Here is a 17,738-nt window from a genome sequence, read left to right on the forward strand (position 1 = left end):
CCCACAGACCTGGAACACTGACTGATCAAGAATTCCTCCTGCTCATTTCACTCAAGGGTTTTCTTTTCCAATTCCACCTCTGTGAGCCATTTACAGTTCAGAGGGTTGGGAGCCAGCAGCACTACAGACTGCTGCTGCATGAACAGCACTTAGTTAGTTCAGAAGCCCTGTTAAGATGACTTAGAAAAGAACAATTTATATTTGAACTGATGATTCCATCATTTCCCTGAGATTTAAGCTGTAAGAGGAACTGAGAGAAAGCATTAAATATTGAACTTGGACTCCAGAGAGGTGCCTGACGTGGTGACAGACACACAGGCTACAGGATTTGTTCTTATAAAACTGCTCAGTAAAGGGGCACACCTACAATTACTGTGGATTTCTTGGTCTCTGCTAGCACTCATGTGGGGCAGAAAGACAAAAAGCTGAAGGACAGGACAAGTAGGAAACTTTTTGCCAACGCTGTTGTGTCTTAGCTTTAAGTTGCTCTGCCACTTAAAGAACTTGGCCTTAAAATAACTTCTCCCCTCTAAACTTTAAAAATTCTATTTTCTAGGAATACTACTAAAATGCAAGAATTTCAAAAAGTAACATTTCTGCAGCACTGTCAGGGGCCCAAGGCCAGCATTCAATGAGAATGGAAATTCTATGATTCTGGGAAGAGATACAGAAATCACTTCTTGGGAAACAAAATCCACACACAAGCTGGCTATTTCCATTCTGAACATCGAGGGCCAAGTCTGTGCACACATCTGGACAGGTTTAACACCTCCAAGTTTTAAATTCCAGACATGACAACTCTGCAAGCTTTCTTTAATCAACTTTGTTTTCTCTAGCACCCTCTTCAGAATAAGCAGTCCAGAGATGACCACAGGTCAGACTGAAATTTAAAGGGCCCTCAAAAAATTCATTTAAGGTATTGATACATGTCCCTTTCCAAAGATGACACCACTGAAGAGCCAGCTCTCAGACTCTGGAGGTCACTGGCCCAGAAATGACAGGGATCCACCATTCTCCCACAGCAATTGCTTCCTTTGTAGGAAGATCCTCACAGGACTTGGCATTTCTTTGCAGTATTTTAAAATAATAGGGTTATTTCATATATTCCAGTAGTATTTGGCCTGATTTCAAACAAAAGATACTTCTAGACTTGTTTCCAAACCCCATATGAGTCTGTTCTAATATTTGAAGATACTGTATTCTTTTCCACTAGTGACAGGTCTGAAGGGGTTCCTTGGGTCTAAAGAGTATTTTCTGAAAGCCTGAGAGAGGAATATTTGGGGAAGGAGAGAGAAGCAAGAAATGAGTAAAAAACAAGCTGAATGACAGGACAAAGCTGCAGCAGAATTCTAACAATTCCCATTAGAGAAGAGAATCAATTTCCTGTGGGAGCCTGCAACTGAACTCTGTGAACAGAAAATTGTTCCTACAGTCCAAAGACTTCAACCAAAGAATGTCATGTTGGTTATCCCTCTCCTCACTGAGGGAGAGGCTTGGCTTTGCAGACTGGAATTCCCCAGGCCCCTGCACTCCACCAGCTTCACTGATTAGAAGGCACATCAAAAGAGCCCATGGATTCCCACCTCCTTGACAGAGAACACCAGAGGAGTTCTCTAATCCAAACAGTCTATAATCTACTCGAGTCTGTCTGCAACATCTTGAGGAAATTGTAAAGCCTTCAGAAAGGCACTTGGGGGTGGATGATGTCAGGTTACAGCCAGGGAGGATCACTCTCAGTGTATTTCAGCTAGTCCTCCAGTCTTGAACAGCTTTTTCTGAAGATCACTGAAGAAACTTCCGGTCATTTGAGACTAACTTGTCCTGAAGAGAGGACAAGTGTGATAGCTCCCTTTTTAACATTCCCCAGGGCCAGCCATCTCTCTGCAGTTGTAGATTAACTGTATAATTTACCTGGGCAGCCAGAAGGCATTAACAACAATGAAGAAAAAAGCACTTTTGAATTTTCCTTACTGGGCACAAAACAAGCAGCAGCAAAAAGCAGGACAACTGAGGGAACAGAAGTCCTACAAAATGTAAGAACAGGAAGATTCTAGATTTGGAAAGTGAATCAGCAGGACTTGCAAAAACTCCTCAAGACCTGTTGCTGATAGAAATTCCTTAAATTTCTCATCATCTTCAACAAATGCCCATTTTCATCTTCTCACCTCTTGTGAAGTCTTCTCTTCACCTGTTTGTATCTGGTCAAAAGGGAAGATAATCCAGCAGGTTTGGTACAGGGGTGGCCCCCCTGCTAACCCCTAAAGAATTTCAAGGGCCAGCCTTGGCACAAACTCAGTGTCAGTGAGAAGACACCCTCTGCAAATAAAAAGCATTTTTGACAAGGCAGCAGCAGCTCAGGCAGAATAGTTTGGGACCTGGCTGCCATTTAAGCAAAAAGATACAGGGGGTGCCACCCTGCCAGCACAAGGACTGCAGTGCTCAAGGGTTTCATTCTCCACTGCTGCAAACTGGGGCTGAAAAAAAGCTGGAGGAGAAGAGGGATGAAATGAAAGCTGTAGTGAGCAGTCTAGGAGCTAAAGCCACCTGTTCAATTTGTACTAGTGGAATCAGGGTCCAGAAAATGTTAACATCAGCTGAAGTAGCAAGGTACAATAAAGTATGATCAATGGGTTTTAATTCTCTGCAGCAAGTGGAGCAGACAAGCAAATTATCTCAGATGTTTTTCAATATTTTAAATTAAATCTTAAACATAACCTTACACATTTTCAGTTATGAACTCACCAGGCAGTTGGCTGAAGAACAGGATTAAGATACAACCACTTTCATCCATCATTAATATCAATGTCAAAAAAATAGATTTTATTCCTGAGCTGATAAAGTTCAATAAAAACACCAAGACTACTTTAGAGAATTCTATGAAATTCTAAATGAAAAGCATTACTCAACAGCCTGTTCTGTAATACATGAGTTTAACAGATATTTCAAGTCTCTCTCAATTACATTAAAGAAAGTATTCAGTCAACTACAATCAAAGTTAAAACAAAAAAGTGCCTGCGATCGAAGGATCATTATTCCAGACCTGTTGTGAATCAGTGAAAAGGAGAGTAGCAAAGGACATACCTTGGAACTGCTCCCAAAACAATCAAGTTGGCTTTTTGTTTGTTGTTTCCAATTACAGCATTTTTCATATCTCTGTAAATCCAGAAAGAAAAACAAACCCTGGTAAATTATGCTGAGGTACTGAGGGCTTATCTATAGAATTTACTATTTCCATGAGGCTTATCAAGCAGTTTTCCACATGTCCATGCTGCAGCTACAGACTGGGCAGTGCTTCAGGGCACAGCTCCCTCAGCCCACAGGAAAATACCCCAGAGCTCTGGGATTCCACTACATCCCAGCTCCTGCAAGTAAGCAAAAACCCAAACTATCTCACATGCACACCATACACCAAGAAGTCTTATTACTGACAAAAACTAGATATACTGGTTCTTTGTGCCCACATTGTCACTAGACTTCTAAAACAATTTCAAAACCCCAGCGCTGGTTGGGAAGTCAAATATTGGGAATTTAAAGTATTAACTGAATAGTCTACTGGGTGCAGGGAAAGGCAAGCTAAGAAAAAGGAACAAGGATCCATCAGCAGTCTCCAGAGACCAGGTTTTACTCTCTTCACCCCAGGCTTTCTTTCATGTATTTCAACAGGACACCTAAACATCTGTACATCAAAATCTCAGGGATGAAATGGAAACCAGAACATTTTCCCACCTGAGAGTCCCTGCACGGTTTCACACATGACAGGCATTCATACCAGAGAGGTACCAGAACATGGGAAGCACTTTGGGAAGTGGACACTGGTTGCACACACTAAGAATTCCTATGAAAACATGTGGTTTGCAACCTTGTTCAGAAAATTGCTATTGTATCCTGAAAACCACCAACACCTGCTCTTTTTTCTCCTCAAATGAGCACATTGAGCACACATGAACATCCAGAGAATCTGAAAGCAAGCTTGCAGCTTAGAACTGGTTTCTGAAAATTGAGATGATTCAATTCTAGGAAGCTTTCTAGTTGTTGGGGCCTTTAAGAGCACAGAATAAAGAGAGATCAACTTCAGGTAATTCTTTACCACCAAAAAACCAAACCAAAACTGATAAGCTAATCACTACACATATAATTTATTCAAACAATTTGGGAGTGTTAGTAGTTGCTTTAAGTGAGCACATTTTCTTGCCTTTCTATCTCTCCCATCTGCTATCTGCAATTTTTAAGGAACATAGAGCAGCCCTGTCCTGTGAGATCTGCCCTGGCCAGCAGGAACACTATACATTCCTTTGGTGTGCACTGAAAAAGCAGATTTCACTGCACCAAGCAGCAGTTCCAAGAGCCCCAAGTTTAACAACTCCCACCACTAGAGTTGTAAAAGACTCCTTAGCCAAGGCAGGCAACTCCTTACTGGCACAAACAGGACCTCCATAAAGCTCAATTAGCAAAAGGTAATTGCCTGTCCTCCCTGAATTTCTCCACATGCATGCACAAGAGTACTTGAGGAATTCCAGGCCAGCTCCAAGTCTAGCTGTGATCTCAGAGCTCCAGCATGGGATCATCACTCAAAGCAGCTCAGCTGCACTTCTGTGCACCCCTGAACCCAGCAGAGTCAGGAACCCCCTGCAAGGAGCCAGCACTGAACAGCAACTGCCAGCCCAGCTCCAGTTAGCTCAGCATCAGAGGGAATGCTGCACCTTCCTGTTGTGTCCCCCTAAGGTGGGTAACTTCACACCATCAGGCAGGAGGCAGAGGAGAAAGAGCAAGGTCAGGAGACAGGCTAAGCTGGAAGCCCCTGAAAATTCCACAAATGGAGTTGAAGTTGTCACTAAAATCAGAAACAGTACTTCAGTGGTTTCTATGCTGAACCCTTCACATTAAAGGTAATTTTTAAAAGTTTGTGAAATGCACGAGTCAGTCCAAACAGTGGCAGAAGCAAGGGTCAGATGTCTCAGAGGAATAATGGAAGCTGCGCCAACAGATGTGTCAAGTTCAGGCACCAAAGTGCTCAGGCCACTCAGAAGAAGCTGCCTCTCCCTGCTGCCCTGAGGCACCAGAGCCATCAAAAACTGCACCCTACCCACAACTGCAAAGGCATCTCAGGCAGCTAAAGGGGAGGCACCAACCAAGCACTCTGGAAATTACCAAACAGATTTTGGTGGTGCTTTAATACTCTGTGCTTGTGATTTTACATTCTATTTTGTGTAAAAAATCCAAAATAACAAACAAAACTGAAAACAACACTAACCAACTTTTGTGACCCCTGCTCCAATCCCCAACAGAATGGTTTGTTAACTTTATAATCATTTAATTAGTATTGCCTATTAGGATTCCATTCAGAGACCCTTTCACAAGTGGCAGGAGCATGGCCAAGTTCCACAACACTCAAGTGGAGAGGGTAAGAGAGGGCACAGTCCTGATCTGTAAATTATTCAGATTAATTTCTCCATCCCACTTTCATAAAGTTTCTCAGAAAAGTTATGTCAGACAGGTAAGAAATGGCACAAACTTGAGATTTCTGACAGATCCAACACATGTACATTTGACCAACTTCAACTTGCAGGCAAGTCAAAAACCCTGAGATTGGTAACATGACCAGAACCTGTCAGACAGGGCTCAAAGGTCCCCGTGTCTGTGTGCACTCCCAAGCTCCTGCCACACTTCTCTCTTCCAAGTGCCACCTACAGAAGTGACCCATTCAATACACAGGAAGCTGTGGATATGGAATGCAAGAACACCCTTAAAATGCCACATTCAAATGCTGCATAGTAGTAGACTCTGTTGAGTACTATGAAAAATAATTATGTAATTGCATATGCTATTTTATAGAGATTTTCCTGATCAGGAAGCTGGTTCCCTAAGAAGCAAGGAACTACCATATGCTGTCCTATACCATCAGGTCCTTGGTGAATCACAAACCTTGGAAAAACTGAGGGCAACTCCCTCATTTGAGAACATTACCTCCAACAAGTTCAAGCTTGCCTGATCTCAGATCCAAGACATCATGAGATACATCCATGGAAAAAAAGCAGCAAAGATCACTATCTTGTACAAAAAAGGAGGCAACAAAGAAACCTCAGAAACCGAGTCCAAAACTAACCCCAGTTTATTTCCAAATGTCAGGCACCCTGCTGCCATTTCCCTTGTGCAGGAGGGAAAAGGGAACAGCAGCACCAGTGCAGTCAGAGGGAGATGAGAACTCCAGCAGTACAAAACACCCTGGTGAGTCCAGGCCTGACCTGTGACAGGACCATGACCCAGAGGGAGATGCTGCATTCCCAGCTCCCAGCTCAGGGTGTGAGCCAGCTGCCAGCAGCCTCCCAAGGAAAACTCAGAGCTGGCACCTGCACCCACAACACCTCAGCACCAGAGAGTGCCTCAGCTACAACAGCAACTCTGTGGAGAGGCCAAAGACAAACCTGGAGCTCCACAAAACAGAGCCCTTAAGATGCATTTGATGTTGGCTGGGTTTTTGATTTGGGCTTTTATCTACCCTGTATATTAAATCTTAGTTTAGATTCAAACTAAATTCCAAATCATTTAACAAAATGACCTTCATTACAATCAATTTAATGCATAGATTTAAAATCTGATATTTATGCTGACATGTATTAGAGTGCAATAAAGTAATTTACATGGAAAAAAAACCTGCAAGAAGGAATAACACAGGCTGCCAACAATAAAATACTGCAGAGCTCCCAGCTAAGTGCTTGGGAATATTGCATCCTGAAGTGCTAAACCAGCTTTTTCAATCTATTATTGCTTCTTAAAGAAATAAAAATATCGTTTCATCAGCTGAACCTGTAATCATTCAGCTTTAAGTGATGAAACAACCTAGAGACTGGAAAAGCAGCAAGACTGATTTTCTTCCTACAACTTGAGAAAATCAGTTGGGTGATGTTTATCAGCTATAACAATGTTTCAGAACATTGCAACCCAAAAGCAATCAGTTTAATTAATTAGCTATAAATAAAATGCAGTGTATGCTAGTATATGAACACAGCATGAGTGTTTAAAAATATTTTAGGAGTACATTAAACTAAAAAAAAAATCTAATTTCCATCTAAATACAGCTTGACAAGATTTACAAGAAGAACTAATTTGCCAACTGTGCATGAAGTTCTGGTTTTATTTTGATATTTAATGTGTAATTGTTTAAAAGGCACCAGATATAGTTACTTCAGACAAGCAAGAAGTGACATTAAATACAACAGTCTGCAAGTAAAATATGGCCTTTCAGTTTCAATGATTCCTAACCAATAAAAACCAATATTATTAAATGTCTACATCCTGAGAAAATGAGTAGTCAATGAAAATTACTATTGCAGAAGGAAGCTGAGGAGCTGACCCTTACCCTACACAGAAGTTACTGAAGTTCAACATCCCAATGAAGTCAGTTCTAAGTTTGGGACTCCTTCCACAGAATAAAACCCCAGTGAAACACAAGAGTGAGCTCAGGCCCCAGCTGAGAAAGAAGAGACTTTCCCAGCACCCCCAGTGAGCCCCCATACCTGCATCTCTCCTGCAAAAGAAATCCTGAGAAAGCAGCATGGGTACAAGGATAAGGTGACAATTTGGCTCTACCTCCTTTTTTAAGCTATAGTAAATCAAGCACAAACAGAATAAATTATAAAATTCTGTTAGGAAGCCCTGGAGCTTTCCTACATCACCTTCCACCAAAGCAACACAAAAGATCTTGAAATGAGCCAGAGTGACTTGAGGAAGCAGCCACAGGAACTCCTCAGAAGAAGAGGAAATAAACAGCCTGCATGACATTTCCTCATCTTACGGCTTTTGAAAACAGCAGAGAGCCACAGCTCAGGGGTTCCTGACAGAGGAGGGTATCAAACATGAGCTGAACAATCACAGAAGGAAAAATAGCCCTTGGCACCTGCAGCCAATGCTTTCACTTTTACTATGAAATAGTTCCAAGAGATTCTGAGCCAGTTATGCAGCCAGACAAAGCTCCCAACACAAAGCACTGTCAGAGATGGAGATTCATCTGGCAGGGGCTGTCCAAAGTCACAACAACAGAGTGACACAAAGCAGCATTCCCAAAGGTTTTAAAAACCCAAAATGCAACCCTCTAAAAGCTGAGGTACTGCAGCTGATACAGGGACACAGCTCAGAGGAAGACCAGCTGCCCCAAGTGCAGGAGAGTTTCTCAGTTTCAGGATCATATGAGCAAATGGCACCTGTGCTGCCTGGACTACAGCCACAAGCTCACTGGGGACAGCTTTTGTCTCCTCCTCCTCCTCCCTTTCCTCCACTCTCCCATTTTTATAGATGGATGGAAAGCAACATCAAGATTTAATGACCAGTTTTTGAGTGTTAAAATACACCCATCACTATTGTCACAGAATTCATTTCTAAGATGGATATTACTTTGGCTTGAAGCTGTTTTCTACTCTTTAGTAAGTAGAGATCAACATGACTGCTGGTCCAACCAAGTGAATACAATTTGACAAACTCCTGTCAATTCAAGCAAACCCCAGAAATCCTAAATCAACTTATTTTTAAGGTTAATCATCAAGTCAGGAAGTAAAGTTTAAAGATTTCCAATCCCATTCAAAAATAGCAGTTGATAAAACAATAAAGATGATTTTACAGGAAATAGCAAAGCAGCAGAGCAAGACAGTGTTACTCAACTCCTTTGAATTTTAACACTTAGAAACTGTGACACCATCAACATACAGTGCAAACAAAACAAACAACGTTTAGACAAAAGCCCCTCAATCCATGGTTGTTCTCAATGTTAATTCTGTACTCTCAGTGCATAAAATCAAAATGCTGCAGAAAAATAGCACCTGGCAATAACTAAAGCACTGCAGAACTGTAGAATTTAACACACATAAAGCTAAAAGTGATCATTTACTCCAACTCCTCCGTATCTCAATGCCATTGAAAATGCTTGAGCTCTTATCTCAAGTATCCTCTCTGCAGAGGCAAATTACTGTGTCAGGAGTTTCCTGACAAAGAAAGTCTACCCAAGAGAAAGAGAAGTGTTTCAGTGGCCCATACCTGTAGTTAGAGATCTTGATAGTTTACTGCTACCCTGAATTTATCCTGCTTTCCAGTGCTCCTCTTGCTGTGTGTGACAGACTGAAGAAACCTCCCATACCAAACCCTCACTTCCATATAGGAGTTTACATCATTCAATTCACCTGCTGCCCTTCTGATCAAGCTTAACAAGGTCAGCTCGCCATGCCTCTGGCTACAGTTTCAACTCAAGTTCCTTTCCAGTCTCTACCTGGACTGACCCAAGGGAGATGCTGCTTTTCCCTCCTCCCCCAAGCAGGTTTTATTGCCTCATCCTTGGCGCTGAGTCTGGATTTGGTGCTACAAGTTGCATGAGATCGGTAATGGAGAAACAATTTGCCTCACTCAGTCTTAACAACAATGTAACTCAAATTTAACGTGTTTGAAGTTAGTGGTAGATGGGAGTTCAGCTAACTTCTATTATGTAACCAGTATAAGCTAAAAAACCAAACCAACAAAACCACAGCAACCATAACTGGAGAGAGCTCTGCATTATCAGCATTTCAATTTCAGCATCAATCTCTGCTATTTAACCACACTAGGTCCTAAAGAATTATCCCAACAGAGGTGTGGGCAAAATAGCTGCAGTTCAGCAGAACTCTCACAAATCCTCACTCAGAAAATCCCTGCTCTGTGATGCCAGATCAGCAAAACACTTCTTTCACAACTGTCCCAAAACAGCCAAACCACGTGAAAAGAGCAGCTCCACCACTGCTGCTTCACATGAATAACCCAAAATATCAAATACAAGTAACTGTGGTACCTTTTTTTTAATGTGTCTATCTTCCCCCAAGGATATTTCACTTCCCAGTATGAAGGACTGCCTTCAGCATTTAGCAGTGCATCCCACAGCTTAAGCAAAAATTGAATGAAATTTCATTAAATCGAGAGGTATCTGTAACACTACATTTTTACTGCATTATTCTTCATTCACTGTCCCTTTATTTAAAGTTACTTTTGCCCACTGTCCCATTTTAAACCCACCACTCTCTATCTACAGAACATTGCCCACCACAAGTGACCCACAAGAAGTTTTCAGTTTCATTCAGGACAGGAAAATACTCTAAAATGGCCTTGCAGCATGTGTTTGGCTGTTCTAAATGAGAGCTTGCAATGTTGTTTCACACTGTCCATTGCACCTTAGGCCAGCAAGCACTGAAGGATCACCAAACCCTATTAATTTAACATAGCTACTACTCATTAGACTACTATAATCTGAAGTCTCTCTGTCATGAAGCAAAATCTCTGATTTTTATCTCCTAATAGCCATCAGAGCTAAGATGATGCACTGGCCTAGTCAAGCCTAAATTCCCTTTTTCAAATGGGTGTTACTCAGTTCTCATTAGAACAGAAATCCTCTAATATCTCTATGCCCACAAACTCTCTCATTCTGGAGTTTCTGGACATTCCAGATAATGCCTGTTTGAAGTATATTTTAGCAAGTAATTCTATGAGCTAGCCTTCCTGCTATAATCCCCCAAGAAAAGTATCTCAAGAGTTGACATTATCAGTTCAGAGCACAGCACAAACACAGCACACATACTACAGTCAGCTGAATCATCTGGTACATAAATTAACTGGAAAACAGGGTTCTGTCCCTTGCATGTTACTAGAAATATCAACCCTTCATGTTAGCATAAAAGTTCCACATTGCAAATGGAAAATGAGCTTCTTTTGGAAAGCTACTAAAGTCCAATTTTTAATACTGATTCCAATCAGTGCAAACTGGCAGCTCAGAACCAGAAACTCCAACACTAAGTATGAAGAATCACAACCTCAGCAGCACTGTTGGCTCTGTGGCACATATCCCTTGGGCCCAACCTCCAAGTTCAGTCTTTACAACACCCCCAAAGGGCAGAATTATTTTTCCCCCAGCTGCCTGCTGCTTGCACCCTCCCTTGCAGGCAGCCACTGCCTTTGTGCACCAGATGAATGAGGGGAAGGTAAGCTCTGAATGGCCATGTAATGTCCAGCTGTGCTCAGCCTGAGCTCTGTTACTGAGCCCCACCTCAGCACCCCTGTGAGCTCATCCTCCCCAGCTCCATCACAGTCTGACAGAGGCTGCTCCTCCTCCCTCCTCTGACTCTGAGCCTCAAGCCATCACAGCAACAGTATCACCATGCTGAGGGCGGTATCAACACAGGGGTTTTGCAGAAAAGTGGCTTCCACAGCCATCTCAAAAGTAGCAGTGAAATGGAGTCAATAACCATCATTCTCTCATGGGCTCAGAGCAGTAAATGCAAGGCCTGAAATATTAAACATCCTTGTGAAGCTGAAGATTGTTGGCCAAATATCATAGATACACCTGAAGTTTAACCCACCTCTAAATATTACACCAGGAGTCACAAGACATAACAACTTACTTGCCAAAAACAAGCTATTCTGCATAAGTACCTTTTGCTGCATTATAAAAAATGCAAAAGTGAGAATACATTTTCTCTGGCAGGAACACATTTGCATTGAAGTGCATCTCCCTCTCTTCCCTCTGTGTACACCATCCTTCCACTTGACAACAAAAACCACTGCAGCACTGAAAGCCCCTCTTCACAGAGCACTACTTAATGCTCAGATGTTTAAGCCTTTCAGTTCCTCCTCTCCCTCCAAAAAGCCTTCTCTCACAGCTCACCTCTTGAAAGGGAAAAACCAAGGAGCACAGCAGTGCTCCCAGCACCACCTAAACCTGCTCCAATTTCTGTCAGATCCTGCAGCTTCCCAGCTCCAAGCCACAAAGAGCCCATCCTGCAGTTCACAAAGCTCCAACAAGGGACTCAGAAGCCTCTTCCCTCCACACATGAATGACTCTGCACAAAAACAATGCTTCAGAAAATTATATCACTTGTTGTTAACCAATAACATCTCCAAGTTCCATGTAGGATATGCATTTGCTGCCGAGGAGACAACAGAATTGACCCAAATGTACAGGGGCAAACCATGACAGGAACAACCTTTTAAGGACTGCTCTATTTCCACATGGCCAAGGGAATATGCACAAAACCAAAAAAGCTCCTGCAGAAAACTGAGGTTCAGAAGTGCCCACTGAGACTGAAAATCTGATGCAGCTGTTTGGGATGCAAAATGTGGAGACAAGTGCTGCTCATCACTTAGTGTTACAGAAAGTTGAACAGACAAGAAGAACCAGAAGCAAAAAGCCTCTTCACAACTGTCTGAAGGGGGGTAACTGTTGCTCCCTTAGAACTGAGGTGGGAATTTCCTCTCTTCCCACTTCATGAAGTTGCCTCTCATATTTCACAAAGTTTTTGTGGTGGCCAAGTGTGAACACTGCACTGATGATCCCTCCAACAGCCAGAGCTGAGAACACAGCACACTATTACACAGCCAGCTAAACCTCTGCCTGGAACATTTATCACAAACCCAAACTACAAAAAATAAAAAATAGTTGGATGCAAAACACAGACAGTGTGAGGGCCATGTGCCATTTCTATAGGATGGTTCTTTCATTGTGCTGAGAAATAAAATGCTCACACAAGGTTGGAAAACACTTGTCTACTAATTCCTGCTAGCCATAAAGGACAAGAACAGCAGTAGCACAGGAATTCTCAGTGCACCACAAAGATGATAATTTACAAGTCTTAAAGCATGACACCCTTTGACTGCTGAGGAATAGCCTGATGAGAAACAGCTGGGACCTTGAGTAAGCCAGGCTTGTCAGAAAAGATGCTCCTTTCAAACCCAGCCTTGAGGTGGGGTTACACAGCTCTGCATAAAATGATAGATTGCCACTTTGAAGGCACCAGGCTAAATGTAATCATAATAAAATGTCTCTCAAAGAAGCCCCTCACCAGCAAAAAAATTAGAGGATAAAAACAGGTATCAGTCTTGCATCTGAACAATGTAGTCCTGAGCTTAATAGCAGGTGAAAAGCAAATGACAGTCTAAGGATCACAACCCAGATATGCTTAAAAAAAAAATACTGCAAAGCACAAAATGATCCTGTGGGAACAACCCTGGGACAAATGAAGCTCTCATAAAAGCACAGAAATTTACAGAAGCACTTCTGTTCTGTTCCTCTGCCAATAACAGCAAAACATTGAAGAGAACCTCAGAGAGACCACAGCATTTAATGCACTGCAGTGTCTGTGTGAGGCAATGCAAGCACTGCCAACACGAGCTGCACACCTGACATCAGTGCTGACCTTGCAGAATGCACTCTGAGCACAATGGAGAAAACCTGAGCTCTATAACAGCAAGAGAAAAGGGTCACAGGAGCACCTAAGGAGACACAAAGCAAACCTGTAAAGATCTCTCAAGCATAAGCATGGCCACAATTTAGAATCCATGTTTACAGAAGGGAACTGCCATGTTAACCTTGCCCATCTACACACACAGTAAGTAACAGGTAAATCCACACACTGCCACACAGATGTGGGTATGGAGACGGGCCTTGAACACTTCAGTGCACCACCAGGTACAGTAAAAAGCCAGCAGTCATCTCAACTTCTCCAATCCTGAACTGAGATTCAGGATTTAGTGGCAGGTACAATTCTCCCCTTCCTATCCATACCCAGATGAGGACAGAAATTATGTGAACAGAAGTTCTGCAGGAAACTTGGCACTTTGCAATAAGATCAATAGATCCACATGCAGCAGTAATGGACAACAAGGAAATGGTTTCTGCTTTCCCAGTAGCAAGAAAATAAAAAAGGTCTTAACCAGGTAAAGCTTTATTGTCTGGATGAGGAAAACTCTGAACACCACCTCTGAAAATTCATGGGAAAGCAAGGAAAAAGGGAGATTTTAATCATTTAAATGCTTTCAGAATATGTAATTAAAGCTTTCTCAAGTTACAAGATGAAAACTGGACCGGCATGATTTTCAAGTTCAAGAAACATTTAGGTGCATTTTACCTTTATCAAAGCTCATTCAGAAGTTGGTTTTCATTAAAAATTATAAGGATGCAATGAAAAAAAGCCCCAAGCCCAAGTTATTCATTCAAGCATACAAAAAACAGGACTATCATAACCGAAGACAATCGGCAGAAACAAAGCCTCTTACAACAGCCCATTTTCTGATCCTTGATATTCATACAGCTCCATCAATCAAAATAAAAATCTAGGTCATCAGTATTTCCAGCCAGGATGCAGGGAAAAACCAGCACATCTTAGGAAACAAAGATTTTCTGCAAAGGATGCAGCATATCTGGTAAAGCTTCTGACAAGCACTTCTGGAAAAACTTTAATCCTTTCCTACTCCACCCCAAATACTAGATCATTCTAACTTCAACATCTCTGCATATGCCCTGAAATCAAAGGAAGAAGGACAAAGCAGTATTTTTCTGCCCAAAAGAATCCTGGGCTGACAGAAAATTTTAATATATACACCACTCTAAATTCCATCTTTTATATACATTTTTTATTCTTTCATACTCTTATTCTATCTTTTACATAAATTTTTCTAAATGGACTGTCACACACCCACCCACCAATATTTGCAAAATAACATATCTGCCACAAAGGACTGGCTCAGAGTCAGTAAAGATATTCTCACAATTGAGATTTCAGCCAGAGCATCACAAATACAGTTTTACCATCCAAATCTGCCCTGTGAGAGATTTTGTGAAATAAATTGCTATTTTCTTGTCTTTAAATACAAGCAAAGGATCTCAGCATAGAATCCACTGACACCCACGGACAAGATGAAGAATTTCAGATGTTACCCAAGACAAAGATACTGCCTAAAACTCTTGTTTCTGGGAGATCAGTTATACTGCAAAAGATGAATAACATATCAAAAGAGAGGGAAGGGATTACCAAGGGTTGGGGGCTCCAGTCCTTTGAAAAGGAAGGAGAGCAGGGGAGGAGCACCAGCCATGGCTCAGAGCATCTGCCAGGGAGAAAAGAGGGGCTAAGTCACCCCACTGGCCACTGGAGGAGACTCATCCTTCCCCAGGACCTCCCCACCACCCTGATGAGGAGGGGACCACCAAGGCCAAGGGCTGGAAGCAAAACCAGGCTCCCCTTGAGCAGAGTTAAGAGCAGGGTATCTAAAGTTCCTACACAGGTAAGGGGGTTGAGCAGAGTTAAGAACCTGCACACAGTTCCAGCAGGGTACCTAAAGTTCCTACACAGGTAAGGGGGTATCCCAACCAAGGAAACTTCCAGGACAGTTTTACCCAGACTTGGTTCTTCATGTGTTTTAAAGGGACACTGACATGTTGGCCCTGGACATTTGGAATAAGTGTTTTCATCTGCTACTAGGGAACACCTCAGGTCATGCCAAGCAGCACAATCAAGATTCCTGGTTTTTTGGTCCACTTGTTCCTCTGATTTCTTCTGGTGTTTTACTAGACAGCCACAGCCAGCAAGCTACTGGTAAGCCCAAAAAGGTCTGGTTTCACCACCAAAGTCAGTCTTGGGCAAGGTCTCATCTGCCACTTTGCTGGAAAAGTGATGCTAGTGGAAAGCTCATGGCCTAAGGACAGCAAGGGAACACCCAGAGCTTTGCAGCAGTTTCACTCCTGCTCCTTGACTCACTCTCAGTCCCTACCCTGACCACTGGCATGGAACAGAAATACTGAAATATAACCTGCATCCAAATGCAGTTCTGTGGGAGCATTCTCTTGCAGCTTGCAGCTCCATGGGGAGACAGAAGCCAAGCACTAAAAAAGTCAAAGCCAACAAGCAGGCATGGTAGCAGGGGAAGGAGAAAGAGGCAGGTACACTGACTTGGCAGTGCAATGAGAAAAAAGAGTCTCAACAGACCTGGAAGAGCAGCAAAACAGGGCCAAAAGGCAGAAGCACATCCAAAACAATTTTCAGTGCTCACAGAATGTTTAACCTCATTTCTGGCAACTGGGAGGCTGTGTTATGAACCATATGCACTACAGAGTGAGAGTCTATATCAATACTATCTCTACATCAATACTGACATATTTGTATTAAGATTTGCCAACTACATTTCTCAAAAAAAACCATAAGAAGAGCTTCTTGCCCTTGACCTATCACTCTAATGGGATCAAGCACACCTGGCCTATGCACAACCAAGAGCCCAAGAGTGTTTCAATGACTTACATGACACCTTGCAGGACTTTTTGGGGGTCGAGATCAAACAATCTATCGACATAGTGGCGGCTGCTGGCTGTGACCTCCTGCAGAGAGAGAGCAAACAATTGCAAAAGTTTATATCAATCCACACAATGCAGCAGCAAGCATAAAAAACTTCCCAGGCAAGAGGCAGAGAACCCACAGAATTGTATTTAAACGTGCAGTGTGTTACTGCTGGGCAACATCACACAAAGATAACCCTGTGCTCAAGTGTAATCTAGAGAAGATGAGGTGCTTAATGTAGATAACAACGTGGTAAGTGTCAAAGCAAGTTAACAGAGAGCTATTTATGAACTGCAGTTATTAGCACTGCCTTGAATCACAATTTTATTATGTTGAATTACTGTATGGAATAAATTCCTGGAAGAAAAAGTTTCAAAGAGCAGTTAATGTTGCTCAAGAACCATACCCACAAACAAGCTCTCCAAAAGAAGGAAGCTCATAACAAGACATTTTTCTGTAACTTACTTTGTCACAACATAGCTACATTTCAGAGCCTGTGCCACAAACCTTCAATGGGACAGCAGCACAGTATTCCCCACAACATTCTCATGGTGCTGTATAACACAAAGAGAATTCTCTTCTCAGCAACAGGACCGTGCTTGTAAGCTACACACTTATGCACCACTGATTTGTTATTCCTTTTGAGAAGATCCAAAGTCAGAGATGGCAAGCATTCCAAAATACAAGGGTGGGAAAGGGGAAGGGAATTTTCCCTCCAGGTTCTCAGGAACACTTGCCAAGATATGTTGCCATTATCTCACCTTCTTTTTTTTTTCCTTTTCACCAACTCTTTTCATTAAGCTTTGCCCATTTTTTCCTTATGAGTTTTCCTTGAGAGAAGGTCTAAGAGTTGAAAACTCCTCCTTACTTTAACAAATATCTGCTATGGGGTTGAATCTAATCCTGCTTCCCCATGCTGATGTCAAGAGGCATCGTCAGCTTCTTGCCTGTGGTCTCACATCACAGAGAAGAATCATCTAGAGGCAGCAAGGCTCCTTTGTCTCCAGGAACACTGTTAAATTATGCCACGTAAGTCCTACAGATACACTTCAACAGTGTAACCAAAGACAGTATTTTTGAGAATAGCAATGGACTTCTAGCTACCTGACCTATGTATTTACATGTAAAACTCTTCTAGACTTCAAAGAACCCGTAGCTTTTTGATTTTAAAATATCCTGATATCCTGGCTTCCACCCTATTAGCTAAAAGTCTGGAATATGTAGAAGTGTATCCGTATGCAGGCAGTCCGCTCAAAAAAAAAAAAAAAAAAAAAAAAAAAAAAAAAAAAAAAAAGCCAGTTTATCGACATAATCAATTTCACGGAACTCTTAACCAACATGAATTTTTCAGGAAACTGAAGGAAAAGCGCCAACCCTCTGCTCTTGCGGCAGCACCAGGCTGCACCTTTTGCATCGCTACTCGCAGCACCGGTGCGATGCAGCAGGACCGCTGTGCGCCCTGGGCCGTCCCCCGGGAGGGGAAGGGAAGGCGGCTGTCACAGCTCCCAGCACGGCGGCTCCTCCCTGCCGCAGGAGAGCCCCGGTTCCGGCAGCGGCACAGCCCCCGAGCCGGGGCGGGCTGCGAGCGCGCCCGGGAGCCCCTGCCCTGCTCCGCAACCCTGAGGAAGGGCA

At 42.6% G+C, this 17,738-nt stretch overlaps 1 protein-coding gene across 3 annotated transcripts in view; it reads right to left on the bottom strand.

Moving 5' to 3' along the window:
• ARMC8 (armadillo repeat containing 8) overlaps positions 1–17,738 on the bottom strand; it is a 60,979-nt gene that overhangs the window by 42,712 nt on the left and 529 nt on the right. For 2 of the 3 annotated variants that reach the window (XM_005489563.4, XM_005489564.4), the window contains exons 2-3: positions 16,071–16,147; positions 3,082–3,153 (exon numbers count right to left, since the gene is read on the bottom strand). In XM_005489563.4, the coding sequence (XP_005489620.2) occupies positions 3,082–3,153; positions 16,071–16,147 (149 nt within the window). The remainder of the gene's footprint in view (positions 1–3,081; positions 3,154–16,070; positions 16,148–17,738) is intronic. The other variant, XM_005489565.4, reaches the window with a different exon arrangement.

Source organism: Zonotrichia albicollis, chromosome 9 (genome assembly GCF_047830755.1).
Source record: "Zonotrichia albicollis isolate bZonAlb1 chromosome 9, bZonAlb1.hap1, whole genome shotgun sequence".
Classification (NCBI taxonomy): Eukaryota; Metazoa; Chordata; class Aves; order Passeriformes; family Passerellidae; genus Zonotrichia; species Zonotrichia albicollis.